General features: G+C 46.3%; 1 protein-coding gene across 1 annotated transcript; it reads right to left on the bottom strand.

Moving 5' to 3' along the window:
- Positions 1-4,830: 4,830 nt before the first annotated feature.
- On the bottom strand, positions 4,831-18,469 carry LOC119160878 (uncharacterized). Its single transcript, XM_037413147.1, has 3 exons — positions 18,325-18,469; positions 6,062-6,121; positions 4,831-5,025 (listed from the first exon to the last, which is right to left on the bottom strand). Exons 1-3 carry the CDS (start codon positions 18,452-18,454, stop codon positions 4,913-4,915), a joined length of 303 nt encoding a protein of 100 aa, XP_037269044.1. The 5' UTR covers positions 18,455-18,469; the 3' UTR covers positions 4,831-4,912.
- Between the last annotated feature and the right edge of the window lie 2,060 nt (positions 18,470-20,529).

The raw sequence follows: 20,529 nt of genomic DNA, 5'->3' as shown, positions 1-20,529 counted from the left end.
CACTTGGTGTGAAGTGAAGAGGACCGAACTCAGGTGAGTCACCTCGAAGATGGCGACTTGCCCTCTGGTGTACAGGAGTCACTTCCACGGGGTTGATACGCTGGTCGTCGGGGCTACGCTGTCTTGAGCTCGCGGGACTTCGGTTCATAACCCAGCACCTCCACCAGAAATGTAGCGATGCTGACGCCAACAGGTTAAAAAACCAGCGTCTTTATTAGTGCGAACTTGTGCCCACGATTCTAAAAACTATGGTCGTCAAGTTCGAGTAGCCGAGTGGCACAGATCCGACTATCTTCCTCTTCCTCGTTGTTGGAACGTACGAACGCGTGGCGCATGCCAGCCGAGCCGGTTCTTGCTGGTGCTGGTGCCACGATGATTGTGGCGGGCTACTTGAATGTGGCGAACCTGTCGCAGCAATATGTTCAAGTAGTTGGCAACATGACGAGGTTAGTGATATAGGGCGATAATTTGTTACTAGTGTAGGGTAACCTTTTTTTAGTACGGGTACAACACGTGCCAAAAGCCAATCATTAGGCAGTGTAGCTGAAGACAGGGACATTTGAAATATACGAGCTATGAAAGCTGCTAACGCTTCTGGATATCTTTTCAGAACAACATTAGGTATATCTTCTGGACTTGAGAAAGATTTAGGTTTAAGGTTAAGTAGCATAGAAATGACAGCTGGCATCGATACAACATCGGGAGCAGGAAAGTATGGTCTACGGTTATGAAGTGTAGCAGCATCAAAACTCGAAAAAACACTGTGGTGGTATTCTATAAAATATTACGCAATGTTGTGCCTTTCGTTAATGATGATTCCCACGTGTACAAACTTTTGACAATAGCGATGCACTGTTGGGGGCACGGCAAGACTACAAGACCACGATAATCACTCTTAATTGTACAATAGTAGTCACTGACCTGCATGACGCAAAAGTATCATTCACTCCGTGTATATGCTGTGATCATTTTAATCACCAATCTTTTCAGTCACCAAACTTCAAATTGAAAACTTCCCTTAAGACGAAAAAAAGGATGACTGTTTATTACTGAGGTGTCAGTGTAAGCCCCATACTAAATAATATATTCCTTAGGAAAGCAGACTGAGCCCTTGAAGGGGATTTTTAGAGAATTGCACGGCGTGTGTTTAGATGCGTACGTCGACGAATACTTAGCGTTTGTTGATCATGCCAATTTTGTGCTAAGATGCAGGTCCTCAGTATGTTTAAGCAACGGGGCAGAGGTCTGCGCTTTACTTCTGAAGCCCAGAAGGAGAACAACCTGCAGTCCTTAGATCTTTCATTAACGTCAGACAGATCATGTTTACTGGCCTTAATTATTTCCCCTGCTTCGAAACCACTTTTCAGCAATCTTCCTGCTTATGCGAAAATCCTAAAGAAGGGATCGGCCACGTCTTCATTCGGCTATACAAAGTCGTGTTTTCATGCTGCACGAGAGTTTACCTGCAGCTACATTGATTGGAAGCGCCTGGTTTCCCACACATGATCATTGCCTCCACTTCACAGAGATGTTACAACACTTGAAGAGGGAATACAAAAGAGGGTCCAGCTGTTTCTCCCGCGAATAAGCGAAGAAAATATCACCGTGGTCCCACATCTGCACTTTGTCTCGCACTGCCTGAAGAAGGTAGCCGGTCATTATGACATGAATGTCGTGTTCCATGCCGGCAAAAAGCTACAACGTGTGCGCGAACGATGACAAAAGGGCACAGAAGGGGTGGGCCAGTGCCAGCGGCGAAATGAACTTTGAGGAGAACTGCAAGCGCTTTAGCGACTGTGCCAGCGGATTAGTGTGTTCCATTTTTTTTTGTCATGCGGGGGTGAAGGAGCGGGGGTCGAAAATTCCGAGGCCACGCTCCCAAAGGAATACATGTAATAGCAGCCTGCGTACTTTTGACTCCCTGCCCATGTATATACATTCAGTGGACAGGACAACACCGTGCACGGGACGATGTCTCAACGTCTGTCTAAGAGGACACGCTCGCTTTCTTAAAGGTAGACTGTCGACGCATCGTTCCTCCACTGGCGGTGATTGCGAAGCTGAGCTAAACAACACAAATTGAGTAATGAGACACAAGGACCACCGGAAGCATGGATTCACAGAAGCGTTTGAAAGACAAGTGTGTTATTCAGTCTCCGATAGGTCTCGCCAATTCTGAGGTTTTATGTCCAGGTTGAGTGTTCTCAAGCATGTTGGTGCCAGGAAACTCTGCTGAGCTACATTATGTGCCCGGGCACCCCCTCCCTCTACGGTCAACTTTTTTTAGGGTGTTATGCAGTCAACTTGAAGTGCAACCCCTTTTTAAAGCGCTTCAGACTTTCTGCTTACGCCAGTGACACGTAATCTAAAGCAGAAATGCACATGGTGGTACTACAAGGCACCCGAGATCCCATTTCCGGAGTCTGGTTGGCTACAAGATGCTGGCGGGTTTTATTGTGCAGATCGCGCGTTTCTGTTATGCTCTTAGATGTGCTTATTGACGCTCGGGCACGAAATGGTGGTTCCCTATATCAATCGTCCTCTAAAGGAGTTTAGTGGGCGAGTGCGGAACCAGAGAAAATTTGTCAGTAGCTTGCGGAAGCCCAAAGAGGGGACTGCGGAACCCTTAGACTCCAGGGAACACATTTTGAAGACCCGTAATCTGCAGAATACGTGATTACATGATTGAACTTTGTAGATAAAGTCTGTTTTGGATTTGATGATAGATATGTAGGGTTTGACGTCCCAAAACCACGATATGATTACGACAGACGCCGTAGAGAAGGCCTGCAGAAATTCTGACCACCTAGTCTTCATTAACGTACACCCGAATCTGAGCACACGGGCCTACAACCTTTCCACTTCCATTGGAAATGCAGCCGCCGCAGGCTCGAATCGATTCCGCGTCCTGTGGGTGGATAAGGTGCGTTAATGCCTTCCTTCCGGTTAATATATGCCACGTTTTTATCCATTCAACTTTCAGTTGTTAGAGAGCGCTTGTGTGGCGTACTTTCTTGTTCTCCGTGTCATATTTGCAGTGGTCGTCATAACACTTACCCCACTGGGAAGCGTGGGGCACCTACGGATGGCGCAGCAGTCAACTGCATAAAGTCGCCGCCAGCGCCATGAGTGGTGACTTTCGGTCCCTTCAGTTCCAACTGGCCTGCTACGAATCATCGTCTCTCAGTTTGCTATGCATGTGTTGTATGCAAGCGTGTGCGCGACGACGACAAGTTTAATAGCACGGGTAGGCTTCTAGGAAGTTAACAGGGCTTAATTTTTTGAGGGAATCAAACTTTGAGCAATCATTTCCACTTACGGAATCAAACATGTATTCTAGGTGACGTAAGACAGGCGCGCGGCAGTGTTTCGGAATGGCGATTCGTGCAGTGGGTCAGCGTCAAGCTCGAAGCATAGGCCGTCACCATGAATGTTTGAAAACATTATTCGTTGCCCCGCCACGGTGGTCTCGTGGCTAAGGTACTCAACTGCTGACCTGTAGATCGCGGGATCAAATCCCGGCTGTGGCGGCTGCATTTCCGATGGAGGCGGAAATGTCGTAGGCCCGTGTGCTCAGATTTGGGTGCACGTTAAAGAACCCCAGGTGGTCGAAATTTCCGGAGCACTCTAATACGACGTCTCTCATAATCGTATCTTGGTTTTAGGACGTTGAACCCCACAAATCAATCAAATGAACTTTATTCGTTGATAAAACGATGACATTTACGTCTGAACAGTTTTACTTAGCTCCTTGCGATGCGCACAATTTAAACACGTGTATCACTGAGTGGATGTGTTCGCTCAGTAATGTATGGTAATTCCATGAAGTTTTGTTCAGGAGTTCAGCTCCCTTTTTGTATGTTGCTTGGGCTGCATGAGTCATTAAATAATTTTGCAACGTGCCACATTCAAGCGTGATGTTTCAGCTGTCACGTAATGTAATAGATCGGCATGGCGCGGCTTTATTTGCACGCACAATGCTAAAGGCAACGGCAGTACAGGGTGAAAAAATATTAGAATTGTTATGGTCCGCGAGACATTTTGCCTGGCATGTGCAACTTCTTTTTTACTGTGATTGCTTTTGAACTGCAATTCGATGGAAAAATAGGAGCAGCGTACTTGCTGCATCTGTCAATCACTTTCCGCCAAAAACTTGTAGACTGCAGACTCTTGATAACGTTGACGATGGTCCGATTCGTTCGTTCAGCAGTGCGAAAAAATCTTTTACCTAGCGTGGAAAGGACATTCACAGTGAACTAGCCACAGCATACGCCCTCCAAAAATATGCCCGTGGGATGCCTAGGTTCATGCGGCATACAACAATCTAGTGTTCCCACCGAATTCTCAAGTGCAATTACGGCGGCGGAAAACCGGTAAACTTTCTTTCAGAGCCATCGTTCTTCAAATTATTGACACAGGTTAAGACGTGACACTGCGAAGCACCGCTGGCAACCGAACGTGGCTCCACTTTTGGGTGTTCTGCTATGCGGAGCACGCCAATTGTTTTCGTTTATATGAAGGAAAGCAATAGCCGATGTTCAAAAGTAGTGGTCACACGAAGCATGTGCCGGCAATATATGCATCACGACCATTTTTGTAGTAAAATTAGTCTGTTAAAGTTAGCTTTCAATGTTGTCCCCAATTCAAATCACAATATTGTATCTGCGAGTGAAATGCAGCACGATAGATTGTAAGCTTAAAGTGGTTAGTGAAATCAAAACATCTGGACAAGAACGAAAGTAGAAAACGTAGAAGAAATAGAAACACTTCTCAAAACAAGTGCAAGTTTGTGCCCACCATTTCGCGTCACTTAATAAGTCTACCCAAAGGTTCTGTTTCGAATCATTTATTGAATTTTGACCGGCTACTTTATTAACCGTAATACGGTCACGTGGTATCCGAAGGCACACATTCACTTCTTCGATGTTTCCGCATTTCTTCCGAATAACTTTCCAAGAACATCTAGAAAGCCTCCTGTTGACAGAGCTACTGCTTCGGCATAGTCAGGGCCAATGATCAGGGCAACTGAAAGGTTAAGAAAAAAATGACATCGCTTTGTTTCACTTTCACCATGCTTCACTTAAGTCAAGAATGCTACTCCAATTGTGACAACGTACACTGATTTTTTTTTGCGTCCTTGTGTTTATCACGCTAATATTTAAACTACGAAACACAGGCGTCATATCCACGGAACGAACGCAAATTCTCGCAATTGAGTCATTACGAATTTTACTCAATGAGATGGTCGCTTAGAAAATGCAGCTAGCGTTGGGCGTCCTCCGGTTCACATCTTACAGGAAAGTTGAGTCTCGCTTTATTTGCAATTTAGTGACATGGTTCATGCTCTATTCAAGACGCTCCTCAAGGCTCATTGATTGATATTTAGGATACTGCCTAATGTATATTCTTAGTGCAACTTCATTTTGGGGCAAAACCAACTTTGGTTGACGTTTAAGTTTTCCGAAGGCTACCGAGTACACCGAAAATCATAATTTTTTGCGCAGTAGGACAACACCCACTACGCCATTTTTTGTCTTTCTCCAGATGCACGAAGTATTGGCCACAGTTCTGTAAGATATTATTGCTCTCGTCTGTGGATAATAAGGATCGAAAATTATGGCTGAGCACTCTGAATTAGGCAATAAGCCTTACATTTGTTGCGCAATTTCCATTCTGTGATGATTTTTGTTTTACCCTTCTACCACTCTCTATTGAATGAGTTAACGCGATTCCTTTGACGCCTGTATAAGGTATTTTTCCAAATACGTTTCGAGCCCCATCGTCACTCTGTGCTAGTGTACTCGACTGTCACACATAGGGTAGAAGCTCATATCTCTTTCAATTCTGGGTATTTTCCTTTCATGCATTTTTTCAAGGCTCGGCTACCTCTTTATGTCTGTTAGTTACACCACCGACTTCAACGGCGATGCCACTCAACAAGAGTATGAGTGCCTCGGAGTGGCACTCTAACAAAGTGTTTTCTGAAAAAAAAGATGATAATACAATTTTATCGGTGTGTACTTTTGTCTATTTGAGAAGCCATTTACACAAACGTTCTTACCGGTCCCAGTAGCTAGTCCCATCAGCAGGCATTTGGCAAGAAATCCGTTCATGTCTTCCACTGTAGGATGGAGAGAAGAAAATTCATGTGTGCAAGTTGTGGAAGTTTAGTAAAGCGTTCCCGTTGCATAAAATTCAGCTGCTGCTGGTAACTCAATTAGGACACCAATCACCTCACTTTCGACTTTTTCTATAAACAGATTCAGCCTTGTTTACAACAATCAACAATAATTCAGTTCTGTTTTTATTCATTTGTGCGTTCGCAAATTGACTAGGGTTTTCGAACTGATAGAAAAGGTATTGTTGATTATGATATTTTATTTTTTGCTGCAGCTTCGCAAAGCTGACGCAACATTAGGCGGACTTTTCTGTATGAATCCCAATACCTAACAATGCCTCAAAAAATTATGACCAGAAGTAGCATTAGCAGTCTCAAATTTCTTCACCTCCAATGACATGACATTAGCTGTTCAAGCATTCCAATGTTGCGCGCCCTATAGACGAGGCAGACCTGAAAAGCTCTGGTTTTGTCAAAAGCAGATGCCGTGTGTTCTTTGTGTGAATGTACCTCATAGAACAAATTTCGAACGTAAAATATAAATAATTGCATAGGAACCGACCTTTCACCTTTGGTCTACAGGCTTCTTTTCACAAAAATGTACTGTGTCAGGGCTGCGAAGAAGTGAGAAAGGAGATACATCTAGAAGAACTGGCCTCATATCTGCATGTTAATCTCAAATGTCGTCGAAAGACGATAGTCTTGCTTGTGGAAAGAGTGAACAAAACCTTTATTTCATTTTCTGCGCAAGAAACTCGGTGAATGGTATACCAGAGGGGCTGCGTGCCTAAAGCGTGCAACGGAGGCAAACGAGCGCATCAAGTCACGTAACACGTGAGACATGAGCGCCATCTCGCAGTTGTTTTTTTTTTGGAAAACGAAGCGCATGGCTCTGAGACGGGTGTGCGCGCCCGTTTCAGATGTGGTAAGGTGTAGAACGCAAGGTGACGTTTAGGTGCCACCGCCGTCTCGTCTTAGCAAAGTGTTGGAAACACTCGCCTTTTCGTGCATGCGTTGCATGGTCAGTGCAGCGTGATAAGCGCTATGGTCCTTAAAATTACTTATGCATGCCTCATGAAGTAAAAGTCACACATGCAGAATATATACGTGCTTTTATGGTGCCGCAGACATGTGCAATAATTGATTTTTAATTGACAATTGTACAAGTATGAACGCTAACTCCTGAGCAGCATAGGTGGGCGCTGCGCATGGAGTCGGCCGTTTCAAGTACCCGGTGCCGTTAAGAGTGGGAAAACAGACAAACGTACAGACAGACAGACCAACATTTTTGCGTCGAAGGTCCCCAAGAAAGATATCGTCTTCAAAATGTAGCCAACCTTATCTACGTGAACTCGGACTAACCGGGGACAGAGTTCTGGCAGGTTTCGTTTAATATAGAAGCCCTTTGTGGTTAAAACTGAGAGCGTCAGTTTAACACCTTCCTAATTTAAATAGAGTTCTGCTTGCTACAAGAACGTAACCAATTGGTATTACTTTATTCAAACTATAATAACACTTACCAGCTAGCGTCTTCAAGGGTAATGGAATAAATTATGGGTAAGCAAGATTTTTATTTTACGTTTCGTTCGCCGCACCACGGTGGTCTAGTGGCTAAGGTACTCGGCTGCTGACCCGCAGGTCGCGGGATCAAATCCCGGCTGGGGCGGCTGCATTTCCGATGGAGGCGGAAATGTTGTAGGCCCGTGTACTCAAATTTGGGTGCACGGTGAAGAACCCCAGGTGGTCAAAATTTCTGGAGCCCTCCACTACGGCGTCTCTTATAATCAAATAGTGGTTTTGGGACGTTAAACCCCACAAAATCAATCAACGAACGTTTCGTTCAATTATATAGGCCAGTGACATCTCTGCTAACTCAAAGCAGAAGTGCCGCTTATGACGTGATGATACGAGGCAATGTACCAATCAATCGGGTCAGAAACTTCAATATTTCATCGGTTTACCGTCCATCAATAACGATACAATAATGAGAGATGCCATGGAATAGAGCTCAAAAGCGTGCACCTAAATCAAAGTGCAGGGGCCTCGAGCATTTATGCCACCACCAAAAATGTGGCCTCCGTGGTCGGAATGCACTCGCACGACTTTGTCCCAGACAGTCAAACTTTGCTCCCAACAGTCAGACTTGGCTTCATTTGCTCTGGTACTATGATAGCCGGATCTCTCGAATAGGTTGAACACAACGTAACGCAAGATGATAGAAATTTTTACGCAAAAAACAAACGGAAGTATGAAAATATAAGAATAATTACCAATACGTTTATGCAAATGTTCGCAATGACAGAATGTTAGCACAATGGCACATACATTTTAATCGATTACATAGTTCATCTTGCAAAAGAGGCACAATGCCTGTTAAAATACTGCAGAGTGCACGCGTCTGTCTGGCGGATTCGTGCCGCATTGGCAGTCTCACCACACTGAAGGCCTTTTTTTTTGTCAGGCTCTACTAATATAAATGCACGTGAATACAGAAAGGGTCAGTTTAGTGCTTGAGCCATAAGCGTGATGACATTACTGGCTTCAAGCACGCGTATGTCACATTCTTATGTGCTGCACTGGACGTAGTTGTTTACTTTACAGAAGGGTGGCAAATGACGAGTGCGTCGAAAAGCAGAAGAGGTAGCGAGCGTTGTTCAATGTCCCAATTCATTGGAGAACACGTGCTAAATCACACTACCAGCTCTTCATTTTGGCAGTGCCTAGTGTTATGACCGCCATGACTATTTAAGTATTTCAGCCTTTGCGAACTGGTCGAAAATATTTCGACGCGTTCCAACAAAGATATGCCGTCAAGACGGGTTGATTTCCTGTCAGCAAAACGAAAAAAAGAGGTCCAGGACCGATTCACGCAAAGAAAACGCACGAACCAAAAAGGCCATTGTGAGCTCTATGCGAGACCTTCGAGACAAACAAGCAGGCAGCTGGGTCATTTTCGAGGTCACCGAGGATCTGGAAAGATCGGAACCAGCGTGGTATTTGCAGTTTGGGCTGAAAGATAAAACCAAACTGGTTGTGGCTGCATCTTGTGAGGAGAAGCAGAGCCCCGGAAATTTGCAGCTAAGCTGCAGCTTCTACCAAACAACGAGGAAATGAATGTGTGGAAAAGAAAAAGGACACAATCTGCTGCAGCCCAGGCGGAAGCCCGCCTCGGGGCCTCGACGACGACGGATTAGTCAACGACTCCTCCTTTCCCTTTTCTCCATAAGATCGGCTGAATGGAGCGGCATGTTTTGACGATAAGCTGGTGAACCACTTCATTGTCCTACCCGAACGCAGTCAGGCAAGTTTCGGCACGTGTACCGGCAGCCGGCTTTTCGAAACTCATCCAACTGCCAGAGGATTTCTTGGAAATCAAGGCCATCTAAGATCATTGGACGTGCTGGAAATCTTGGTGACGTGTGCGAAACGTCGGTGCAGTGCGTTTGTGACAATATTCGGGCATCGTGTAGATTGCGCCTTCTCCACGTGCATTGTGTGGTGTCGTTTTCCCGCCTTCGTGGGTGGAGCACCTCGAACATCGAGCGCCATACTGGCTGAAGCCTCGGACAATGCGCCCAGAGTTGGCAACGTGGCGCTATATAAGCGGAAGACTTCTGTATATTTTGAGTTCTACAGTTCAACAGTTCTTGTGTACAGTTCTTGACTTCTCATGATCACTTGATCAGCTCCTTTAAAATGCTCAGTTACTAACCATGTAAATAAACTGTCGTTGTTACAAGCGTCTCATCTGACTTGTTCGACGATGAGACCTAAGACGGGACCCGCTACCAAACCGAGATCCGCGGGACCCGGATTCGCAACAACTGGATGGCAGCGGTAGAATAGCGTCAACCCAGGTCGCAACAACTGGTGACAGCGGTGGGATATCGTCAACCCAGGTCGCAACAGCTGGTGGCAGCGGTGGGATGGCGTCAACCCAGGTAGCAACGACTCGACGACAGCAGTCAGATGCTACGAACCCATCGACTTCGAGAGGCGATTGGACGACAAAGGTCGGATGATCCGAGCTCATATATTTGAGAGGCAGCTGAATGGCACTTCTGGGATGACACAAGGTCATCAACTGGGAGAGGCAACCGAAAGGCATTGCGGAGATGCACGACGCTGCAGGCATGACTGCTAGTCAGGTGAGTGCCGACTTTCTCTGTTAAACATTACAAGGCATTTTCTAATGTGAGAGTAAGTGCTGGAAGGGAGAATAGCTTTTTTTGGACATTGTGTAACTGGCGTCAGACAGATTGTGAGATAGCTTGATTAGGCTATATTGTGTGGGTGACGGCAAGGGTAACAGTGACAGAGCTATTTTAGCCATCAGGTTAACAGATGACTTGCGTCAGGCAGATCATTGTGAGATAGTTGCGTAGGCTATGGTCTGTGGGTGACAGCAAAGTTGATGGTGACATGGCTGTTTTAGTCATTGGGTTAACAGATTACTTGCGTCAGGCAGATAATTGTGAGATAGCTTGTTTAAGCTATAGTCTGTGAGTGAAGGCAAGGTTAACAGTGACAGAACAAGATTCCGTGTAAGAGCTTGAGGAAGCTTTTGCAGACTAAGTTAACAGGCAACTTGAGGTAAGGCAGAAAACAACGGCGGTCGTTGTTCTCAGGGTTAATTAGTTGCAAAACATCAATAATTTGTGAAACAGATAACGGCACCGGAAGCAGTCATGAATCTGAAAACCCTGTGAAAACCCGTGTTGCTATCGATCGCTGAGGAGTTGAAACTGGATGTGTTGGACTCCTCAACCCCAAAAAGAACTGAGCTGATCGAGCGGATGGTCTGGACAGGGACAAGTGATGAGGACCTCTCAGATTATGTCGAGAGCATTCAACAGAGAAAAGAGGCAGATGCCCGGAGAAAAGAGGCAGATGCCCGGAGAAAAGAGGCAGAAACCTGGAGAAGTGCGGCAGAAGCCCAGACTGAAGAAGCCGAGAGAGAAGCCGAAAGGATACGTATACACGAGGCTAAAATGCGAGAATCATACGAACACATTGAAAAGAGGAAACGTGAAGTTCGGGCACAGCATCAGAAGCGTTTTGGCCGTGTATATGTTGGGTATGTGTGAAGCCCGAAAGGTGCAATAAAGTGGCGATTAGGATGGAGTGTGAAGTCACCGCGAAAGCCGCTGTTTGCGAGATACCGCCCGATAAAAGTACGCGTCTCTATCAGTGCAACATGCAAAGTGATCCCTCGGCAGAGAAGAAATAAAAGAGGCAGAAGCCTCTTTTCTTTCAACAACAGCAACAGGTCGTTGTTAGTGAAATTGCACCTAGGGAAGGTACGCGGCTTTCCGACGGTGCGAAGGTAGTGCATGTAGAGAGCAGGACGGTGGCTGCTATGGAAACTGTAGAAAGTTCAAAAGGTGTTCCGTGTGAGACCGAGGCTGGTTCCAGTCGCCTTGGTGGGATAATTGAACAGATTGATGAGCTGGAGACCACGCTCGAGCCTCTGCAAGGAAATGACCTTTCGGACGTTGAAAGAGAGGACGACGAAGGTAGTCCTAAATGTAGCGAAGACATAACGCTACTGAAACCCGACAGTACTGCGAGTGAGGGCGAGCTGCTGTTCAAAGTATTTCCTACAGATAGCGTGGAAAATGTCTCAGAGGATGAGAAGGCACAATGCGAGGCTGTCGTAGGTGTACAAACAGGCACAAGCTCGCTGGAGGATCGTTTCGCGGAAAAGTCAACTCCTAGCAGCATGAACAGAACTTGTGTGGTATTAGATATATGCCTCGCGCAGCGGCACGTAAACGATCAGCCGGACGCTAAAAACTTCTCGGAAATCGAAAAAGACGCGAATTTTCAAGAGTTCAGATCCGTGAAGGGCTCAGCGTCTGGTTTTGTGGGGGGTAGCGCAGATAAATTTGCCCAACAGAGCCATGGAGCGGAGCAATCGAAGGGCGAAGGCTGCAGAAAGGGTTGTGCACAGGCACACCTGAACTATAAGATTGCTGATGACGCAACCAGGAAAACTTGTAACAACCAAAGGAAGGTTGTACGTAAGTGGTACCGCAAAAGAAAAAAGCGGTGACGTGCGGCACCACAAAAGCTGGAAGAAGATGGCACTCGCCGCGAAAACGGAAAGGTTGGCCATCAGGCAATTCAATAAAACGTCCTTAGAGGCGTACAGTCAGGCGAAATTGGCGAAAGAGAAGTAGCAGGAAGGGAAGCGCGTCCCCAAGAAGGAAGGTGCAGTCAAAAAGAACAGGTTTGCATCGACAACAATGTCGACAGGTTCCCAAAAGAAAGGCTTCTGGTCCAAAATTCAGGGTGGAACCAAACAGGCCAGGAATCTTTGGTGTTACGAAGAAAGCCGGCAAATATCACGAATGAGGCGAGATAGCAAAGTTGGGCTAGGAGCTCCCGCTCATTGTAGCCTCTGGCGATCGCGAAAGCGGCAGAGAACACGACCACCACGTGCCAGACTTAAAGCGTAAAGGTCAACTGCAAGTTTTTCGCAGAATGCGACCCAGGGTTTCTTTAAAGGAATATTTTTTAGTATTCTTTCAGTTTTGGTCCTTTGAAGTAAAGCATTCTTTCGCAACTAAGGTTTGAGCAGAAAACAAAGACTGGTTTCAAAGGGATTCAGGCAAAACGGGGAATGTTGTACATTTAAAATCAAATTCGCGTTTAGAAGATGTTAGATGGTAGAGAGGCGTGCGTGTGATCATATAGTGTTACAGCGTTCTAGCGATGCAAATAGAGCTAAAGCACAAACAAAACCCCAGCGCATTTTTTATCCGGGGGGCTGGTATGATGAGGTAACATTAACCGAACAAGACTTACGCAAAGTTTATTTCCATCTTTTTTTTGTTTTGATAGAATGCCTAATATCGTGTGATAGTTTAAGCAGTGCGTTACACGTTACCGAAAGTCGAAGTTGGAGCGACATTTTAAACAGTTATAAGATGCAGTGGAATCTGTTGTGAACAATTTTGAGTCTCTTTAGGTATGTCGTACTGGAGACGTGAAGAACGGTAATGTTTTGCAAGTGCCCTGTTTAGGCAGTGGAAAAGCCAAGTGAAGGCAGCTTGTAAAACTGGCTTACTAGATTAACAAGTGAGTTTTATAGAGGTGGAGCATTGTCCTCTCTCGGAGCTACTGCCTTTCTTCTCTAAGAATGGCCGCCTGCTGCGTTAAACTTCATTTTGCAACAGTATACGTTTGACATACGTTTTAAAAGAGGGATACTCCATGGCAAGACTGAGTGTTTGAGTCGCTGTCCCTGACGCACACAGCATTCTCGAGAGTTCTGCAATATTTTTTTCTTGACCTAGACAAGGACCATTCATTAGTTTTTTTTTGTTTTGTTGCTTTTGAGAGTTCGTTGAACTCTTGGTGAATAAACTGAAGACACTGCTATCCAAGGTTTCAGGTTAGGTGTTTTTCCAGTGTTGTTATTCTGTTTCACTCTAATGTATGAAATGAGTTTTCAATAACCAGCGTACTTCTTTTAATTAGTCGTAAAAAGGGAAAGTTGTCTGGTGGGGTCTGACAGAATTGCTCGTGTTTTCAAGTGCGTATGTGATGCCTGTTGAGCCAAAAAGAAGTAGGTGGTCACTACTTCACCAAGGAGAGTCTTCATCAGACCAGACGTCAGCGCTGATCTCTCCGAACTGTGGCTGCAAACCTCAGCTCATCGAGATCTTCACCCCGCCTGCGCAAAAGACTGTTATGACCACCATCATTATTGAAGTCTTTCGGCCTTTGTGAACTGGACGAAAATATTTCAACGCGTTCTAAGCAAAGATGTGCTGTCGAGACCGGTTGATTTTCTGTCAGCAAAACGTGAACAAGAGGTTCAGGACTAGTTCGCGCAAACGAAGCGCACGAACCAAGAAAGGCCATTGTGATCTCAATGTAAGACTTTTGAGGCAAACGAGGAAGCAGCTGGGCCATTTTCGAGGTCACCGAGGTTCTGGAAATATAGGAGCCAGCGTGGTATTTGCTGTTTGGGCTGAAAGCTAAAAGAAAACTGGTTGTGGTTGCAGCTTGCGAGGAGAAGTGGAGCCCTGAAAATTTGCTGCTAAGCCGCAGCTTCTAGCAAACGAGGGATTTAATGTGTGGAAAAGAAAAGAGCACTATCTGCTGCAGCCCTGTTGGGAGCCGGCCTCAGCGCCTCGGTGACGTGGGATTAGTCGACCACTCCTCCTCTCCCCTTTCCTCATCAGCATCATCATCATCACCATCATCAGCCTGACTACGTCCACTGCAGGAGAAAGGCCTCTCCCTTGATCCTTTCTCCATAGGATCGGCTGAATGGAGTTGCCTGCTTTGACAATAAGCTGGCAGACCACTACATTGTCCTACCCTAACGCAGTCAGGCAAGTTTGGCACGTGTACCAGGAGCCAGGTTTTCGAACCTCACCCAACTGCCAGAAGAGTTCTTGGAAATCAAGGTCATCTAAGATCATGGGAAGTGCGGGAAATCTTGTGACATTAGCGAAACGTTGGTGCAGTGCGTTTGTGACCATATTTGAACATCGTATAGACTGTGACATCTCCACGTGCATTGTGTGGTGTCTTTCCACGCCTTCGTGGTTGGGGCACCTAGACAATCGAGCGCCGTATTGGCTGAAGCCGCGGACAATACGCCCAGGGTTGGCAACGTGGCGCTATATAAGCGGAAGACTTTTGTATATTTTAGGTTTTACAGTTCAACAGTTCTCGTGTAGAGTTCTTGACTTCTCGTGATCACTTGATTACCTCCTTTAATATGCTCAGTTACTAATCATGTAAATAAATTGTGGTCATTCTTACGAGCGGCTCATCTGACTTGTTTGACGATGGTACCTAAGACGGGGACCCGCTACCAAATCGAGACCCGCGGGACCTGGAGTCGCAATACTAGACAACACTGTCTTGATTCCGTCCTCGAATGCTACAATAGACCATTTTCCAGCAATTCCAGAGCCCCCCCCGCGGGCGCGCATAGCACTATGGGAGAAGAGTGTACGTCTAAACCGGCCAAGCACGCTGGCTGTTTTCCGTCGCCCGCTGCTGGTTGGCGCTGTGAGAGTAGCATACGAAAAAAAACAATGAAAGGCATACCCCATTATTATTCCGTCCAAAATACTATACATGTCTGAACACACCTTCATGCATATCTACGCATAAAACACGAAAGGAATGATGCAGTCAGTGTCGATATAACCAAGCGGACGTATGCAGGATGTAGCAGTTAAATGGCATGCGAATAAATGTTGACGTGCCGATACATGCAGTCAAAACCTGCCATCGGGAGCAATTACACCTGGAACATTGAATTCATAATTATTCAATGAATACTTGTCACTAAAATGTACAAATAAATAATTGTCCGTAATTTGGTGTAGCCAAACTGCAGCGAGGTTTCGTAGTATTCAAGTACAGAGATTATTACTTTATTTCACAAGTAACGTGCTTTACAAAGAAGTGAGCACATAGTAAATGCATTTGTACAAAAAGGAAGGGGACTACAATTTATTTGTGGGACTCTTTGCTCTGATAATTTGCCGTTTCTTGGTACATGCTTTAAAGTTTCACTGTAGGTTCACCGAAAGCGGTGTTTTAATGTTGCATCGGTGCAATATTCAAATATTGTTACATGAGGAACTTTGATGTCATGCTATTCATGGCATCGGAAAAAAAACTTGCTCACATGAGATGATTAGTATTTTGCAGCTGCAAATCGATCACCTTAAAAAGGCCGACATCCTGAATATTGTTGGATCGGTTTGCGAAATTTGGTTCACATGGCAAAGAAATATAAATATCAGCGTACTTCACCCGTGAATAATGAATTGGGGGGTGGTGGATGGTTGAGATAGCTTGCCACCTCAAATGAGATTAGTCGTATTTGTTCCCGTGTGCAAAAAAGATCATCAGGGTCAGTAGTGAGGTATACTGCAGCGCAACAGTGGCAACGGTGCTGAGCTCTGACCAGAAGGTCGCGGGTTTGATTCCTGCCATGGCAGTCGTATTTCACTGGAGGCGATATGGTAGAGGCTCATGTACTATGCGAGTCGGTGCACGTTAAAGAACATCATATTGTCCAGAGCCCTCACCTATGATTCGAGACATTGAAATGCGAGATATTAGTATTACTAGTCTGCTGGAACCCAAGAAAAATTCGATCACAGTCATGTCAGTTGTTTTGTCAGTTGTTGTGTCACAGGTAAACACAAATATCTCTCTCTTTCTCTCTCTTTTTTCGACCACATCGGCTACGCTGGTCGATGTGTTAACACGCGCACCAGCAAGCATCGGAATTCATTTATTGTAGTCATCTTATCTCGCTCCGCTATATGTCAATTATGCAAATGTGATTCAGTCTTCGAAACCACAACATTTTGTGCCATCAACCTAATCAGACAAATTGAGAACTTGCGGAAGCATATCATGTCACATATAACACCACACTTTGTGCAAGTTAAGCTTCGCGGTTGTTACAAGACAAGTGATTTGACTGTATTAATCGACTGTAAACAGGTCGTTGTCTGGCTTTTTCTACCTCTTTATAACACGCACACTGCACCCCCATTTATGTAGATTTTTTTTTCACGCGTGTAACTTTCATTTGTAAGGTAGCACTAGATGGTGCGTGTATTCCCGGGCTTTTATGTCCTGCTTTTCTTTTTTTCACCCTATGCACTATTCAAACTAGTGTCAATGCAGGTTATTAGACACTTATCGTCATTACATATATGGTGTCAGCAACGAGCACACTGTTGTTTGAATGGGTCTTATTTTATTAAATGCCGACTATACATTCTACAGTACTCTTCAAAAATTAGAACCTCAAATTCTACTGGGAATCGCTAGGTGGCGTCGAGGAGCGTGGACGTGAAAACGCCGGCTTCCGCTTTTCTAAATGTTTTCGGTCGTTTCTTTGATCCAAGATCACTTGGCTTTGTGTTTATTCAAACAATAAGCACTGCGGTTTCAGTGGAGACGCCATTTTTGGCGGTGAGTGAACTCTTAGACATATTTTTGGACTTTATAGTTGCGACGCGGCGAGTGTGCCCGCAAACCCTAACCACACCTAGGGTTCGTGAGGAGTACGGCCGTTACACGTAGCCAAGGGCTCGGCCAGACGCGGCAGCTACTGGATCAACCTCCGTATGTCGCAGCTGACAACCAGGCACTGAAAATGCCTTCCACCATAACTGTGGAGGGAATGGAAGGAAGTGCGGAGATCTTCGACGCACCAGGATGGGCCACCGCCATGGGACGCCGAAGACAGATGACTCCGCCGAACGAGGAGCTGGCCGCTGGAACGGTCGAGCACAACAACCAACCGAAGCACCCCAGGGGCTTCAAAAAAAGTCAATCGGCACTACACCGTGTGGTATCCACTTCCAGGCTACCCCGCCTACCCAAGGACCAGATCAGGGTAATTATGAGACCCAGAGGAGGATTGGGCGTAGCCAGAGTCGACCGTGTTCTGCTGGCGAGAGCCGTCACCATGGCAGCCCAGACCACATACGAACAAGCACAAGAGGACACGATCTGCCCCAACAATATGCAAAACATCATGCTTAATTCTACGCCGCACCAAAATAATGCTACATTATACGTGAACGTGCAGAAACTGCAAACAAACCAAGGCTCATTCGAAGTAGCCGCATACGTGGCCACGCCTGATAATACATGCAAGAGCGTCATCAAGAACGTTGACCTCTCCCTTGACGACGCAACGCTCAAACGCCTGATTGTGCTCGACCGAAATCCCACTGCCATCGAGGCAAGATGCATTAAAAAAAAACCAAGGCGTCGCAATCCTCTTTGACGGGTTGCGCGTTCCGAGCACAGTGATGTGTAGAACAGCCATGGTTCCCTGCTCGCTCTACAAGTGACAAGTCGATGTTTGTAGAACGTGTGGAGGAGTCGGCCATCGCAACAATATTTGCCGGTGCACAAACGCAACAAGCAAGAAATGTCACAACTGCGGTGAAACGCTACAAGAAGACGGCGTGCATCACTGCGAGCCAAAATGCAAGCTTTGCGATGGCAATCACCCCACCGGAGATCGCGAATGCAAAAGACACTTCCACATTCCATACATAGTGACAAGGAGAAGAAGACGCAGAAAGCAAGAGTGGCAAGCACAACAACGTTAAGACACACCAACATCTGTCACGTTCAAGGAACCCTGCCACAACCAGGTGCCGGGACGGGAGAACGCCTCGAGCGTCCCTCACCGTTCTTAATCCATGGGGAGATTCCGATCCAGAGGGCGTTCCCAATCCAGGAGGCACCTTTGATCCAGAAGCCGTTCTCGTTTCGGAGGGCGCCCCTCGATCCTGTCGGGATCCGACAACCACCTGTCATCTCGGGAGTGCTCCGGATCCCGATCGAGAACGAGACCAACAGCCACGCAGCAGCAGTAGAAGCCGAACAATGGCTCCTGGGCCAGCAGGGTTGCAGGTGCCTCACGAAGAACAAGTAGCCAGCCCAAAGTTAAGGCACAGCCAGAGCATGCTCCCGATCTTCGTATTCTAGCGCTTGAACAAGAAAACAGGGCCCTCAAGAAGGAGCTTGAAGAGCTCCGGGCCTCAATAGCTAGAACATAGAGCTGCCACGGAATTAACCTGTCGAGCTCACCGGCACTACCAACAACACGCTCGCAACAAACGATCCACAACACACACAAGCGCAAAGCCGTAGACAGGGACAGCAACACGATGGAGGAGATCGAGATGGTCTCGAGCAATAAATAAGCCCCACTGCCAAATGCCGAGTCTGCGACAACTAAGCTCAACGACAAAATCGATACGTTGGCGAACACGCTTGCCAAGTTTATGGAAACCTTTAAGACTTACACTGACAAAGCTGACCAGAGCTTCGCGAGCCTGGAGAAGATGGCAGCCAACCCACCTGTGGCAGGTGCTCCTCCGAACCTAAGCGTGGAAAAACCAGCGGTTACGACAAGCGTGCCGAGCATAACTTCTAGAGCTAAAGTCCGACCAGTCAAAGCACGCAATCTCGCGGAAATAACGAGCCGCGACGCACACAAGCTACCGAGCCAAAATGGCCGCTGACCGTAACGAGATTAAGATCTGGCAGTCGAACTGTAACTTCCGAAACTGAACTCACTTCAGAAACGCTAAGCACCACTAACACAACTATTGCTAGCCTGTAAAAAGAAGCCGCTATAATATTGCTACAGGAATGTGGAGAGAGCAAAACTGCTCTCTCCACATTCAGGGGTACAGGGTAGCCAGGCCCCGACCCTGCACCTCAAGTATAACAAGACGCGAGGAGTGGCTACTTTCATCGGGAAGGACATATAATGTTCACCGAAACGGACGCCCTTATACAAAAAAAAAGGCCTGGAAACGGTCCTGGTGAAAATGTTACCACACAGGGCTGTTAAAAGAAGCATCTTTCTGCTCAATGTTTACAGTCCTCCATCAGATAACAAAAGAGATTTCAACAGACTGCTTACCTCGGCGGTAAAAATGGTGGGTTACAATCCGCTTATAGTAATGGGCAATTTTAATGCCAGGAGCACCGAATAGAAATACTTAAAAAGCGAAGGCAAAGGCACCAAGTTAGCAGAAAGCGCAAATGCGCTGGACCTGCAGCTGATAAACAACCTTGCCCTCCCTTCAAGAAGAGGTAATTCAGTACAGCGGGACACAATGTCGGACTTAACCTTCACCAAGAACGTCAGAGCTACCTGGGATAACCTCGCTGAAGACCTAGGTAGCGAACACTGCATCCTGGAAATCACCGTTGAGAACGAGGCGAAAGCGCCAAGAAAATTCAAAATCAGAGACTGGGACCAGTTCTGTAAAATACGGGAGCAGGAGGGCAATACAGAACTATCATACGAAGCCCTCTTAAATGAATTAAAAATGACAGCGAATGAGGCCGCCAAAGAAGTCAAAACTGATGAATCCATCCAGGTCATGGACTCTCACCTGGCCACTTTGCTGCAGAAAAAGCATCACCTAAAAGAAGCATGGCGTAAAAACAAGCTCAACAGACACTTACGCACAAAAATCACGCACATTGGCCGCGAAATCGAATCTCACGCCAAAACTCTCTGCGCCCAGCAGTGGAACAACACATGTGACGAAGCAGATGGCAAAATGTGGAGGGGCAGCAAATGGGGGCTGCTCAAACACCTTATGGCGGACAGCGACAAACCCACCAGAGGCGGCACCCAGCTGCAAATTGAACAATTGGTGCACAAGCACGCCCAAGATAGTGGTAAATCCCAAGTTCTCCTCAAAACGCTAGGCCAAAAATATCTCCCACTGGAAAGCAAAGCAGTAGCCTGGGAAAACAAAAATTCCTCAAATGGAGGTCGACCGCAAAAAAAGCTAGACGAACCATTCAGCGAAGCTGAAATACGGTGCGCTCTACAGCAACTCAATTGCAGATCGGCGCCAGGGCCA

Source organism: Rhipicephalus microplus, chromosome X, assembly GCF_043290135.1.
Source record: "Rhipicephalus microplus isolate Deutch F79 chromosome X, USDA_Rmic, whole genome shotgun sequence".
NCBI classification, from domain to species: Eukaryota; Metazoa; Arthropoda; class Arachnida; order Ixodida; family Ixodidae; genus Rhipicephalus; species Rhipicephalus microplus.
Note: the sequence above shows the minus strand (reverse complement) of the source record. Positions and strands in the feature narration are given on the sequence as shown.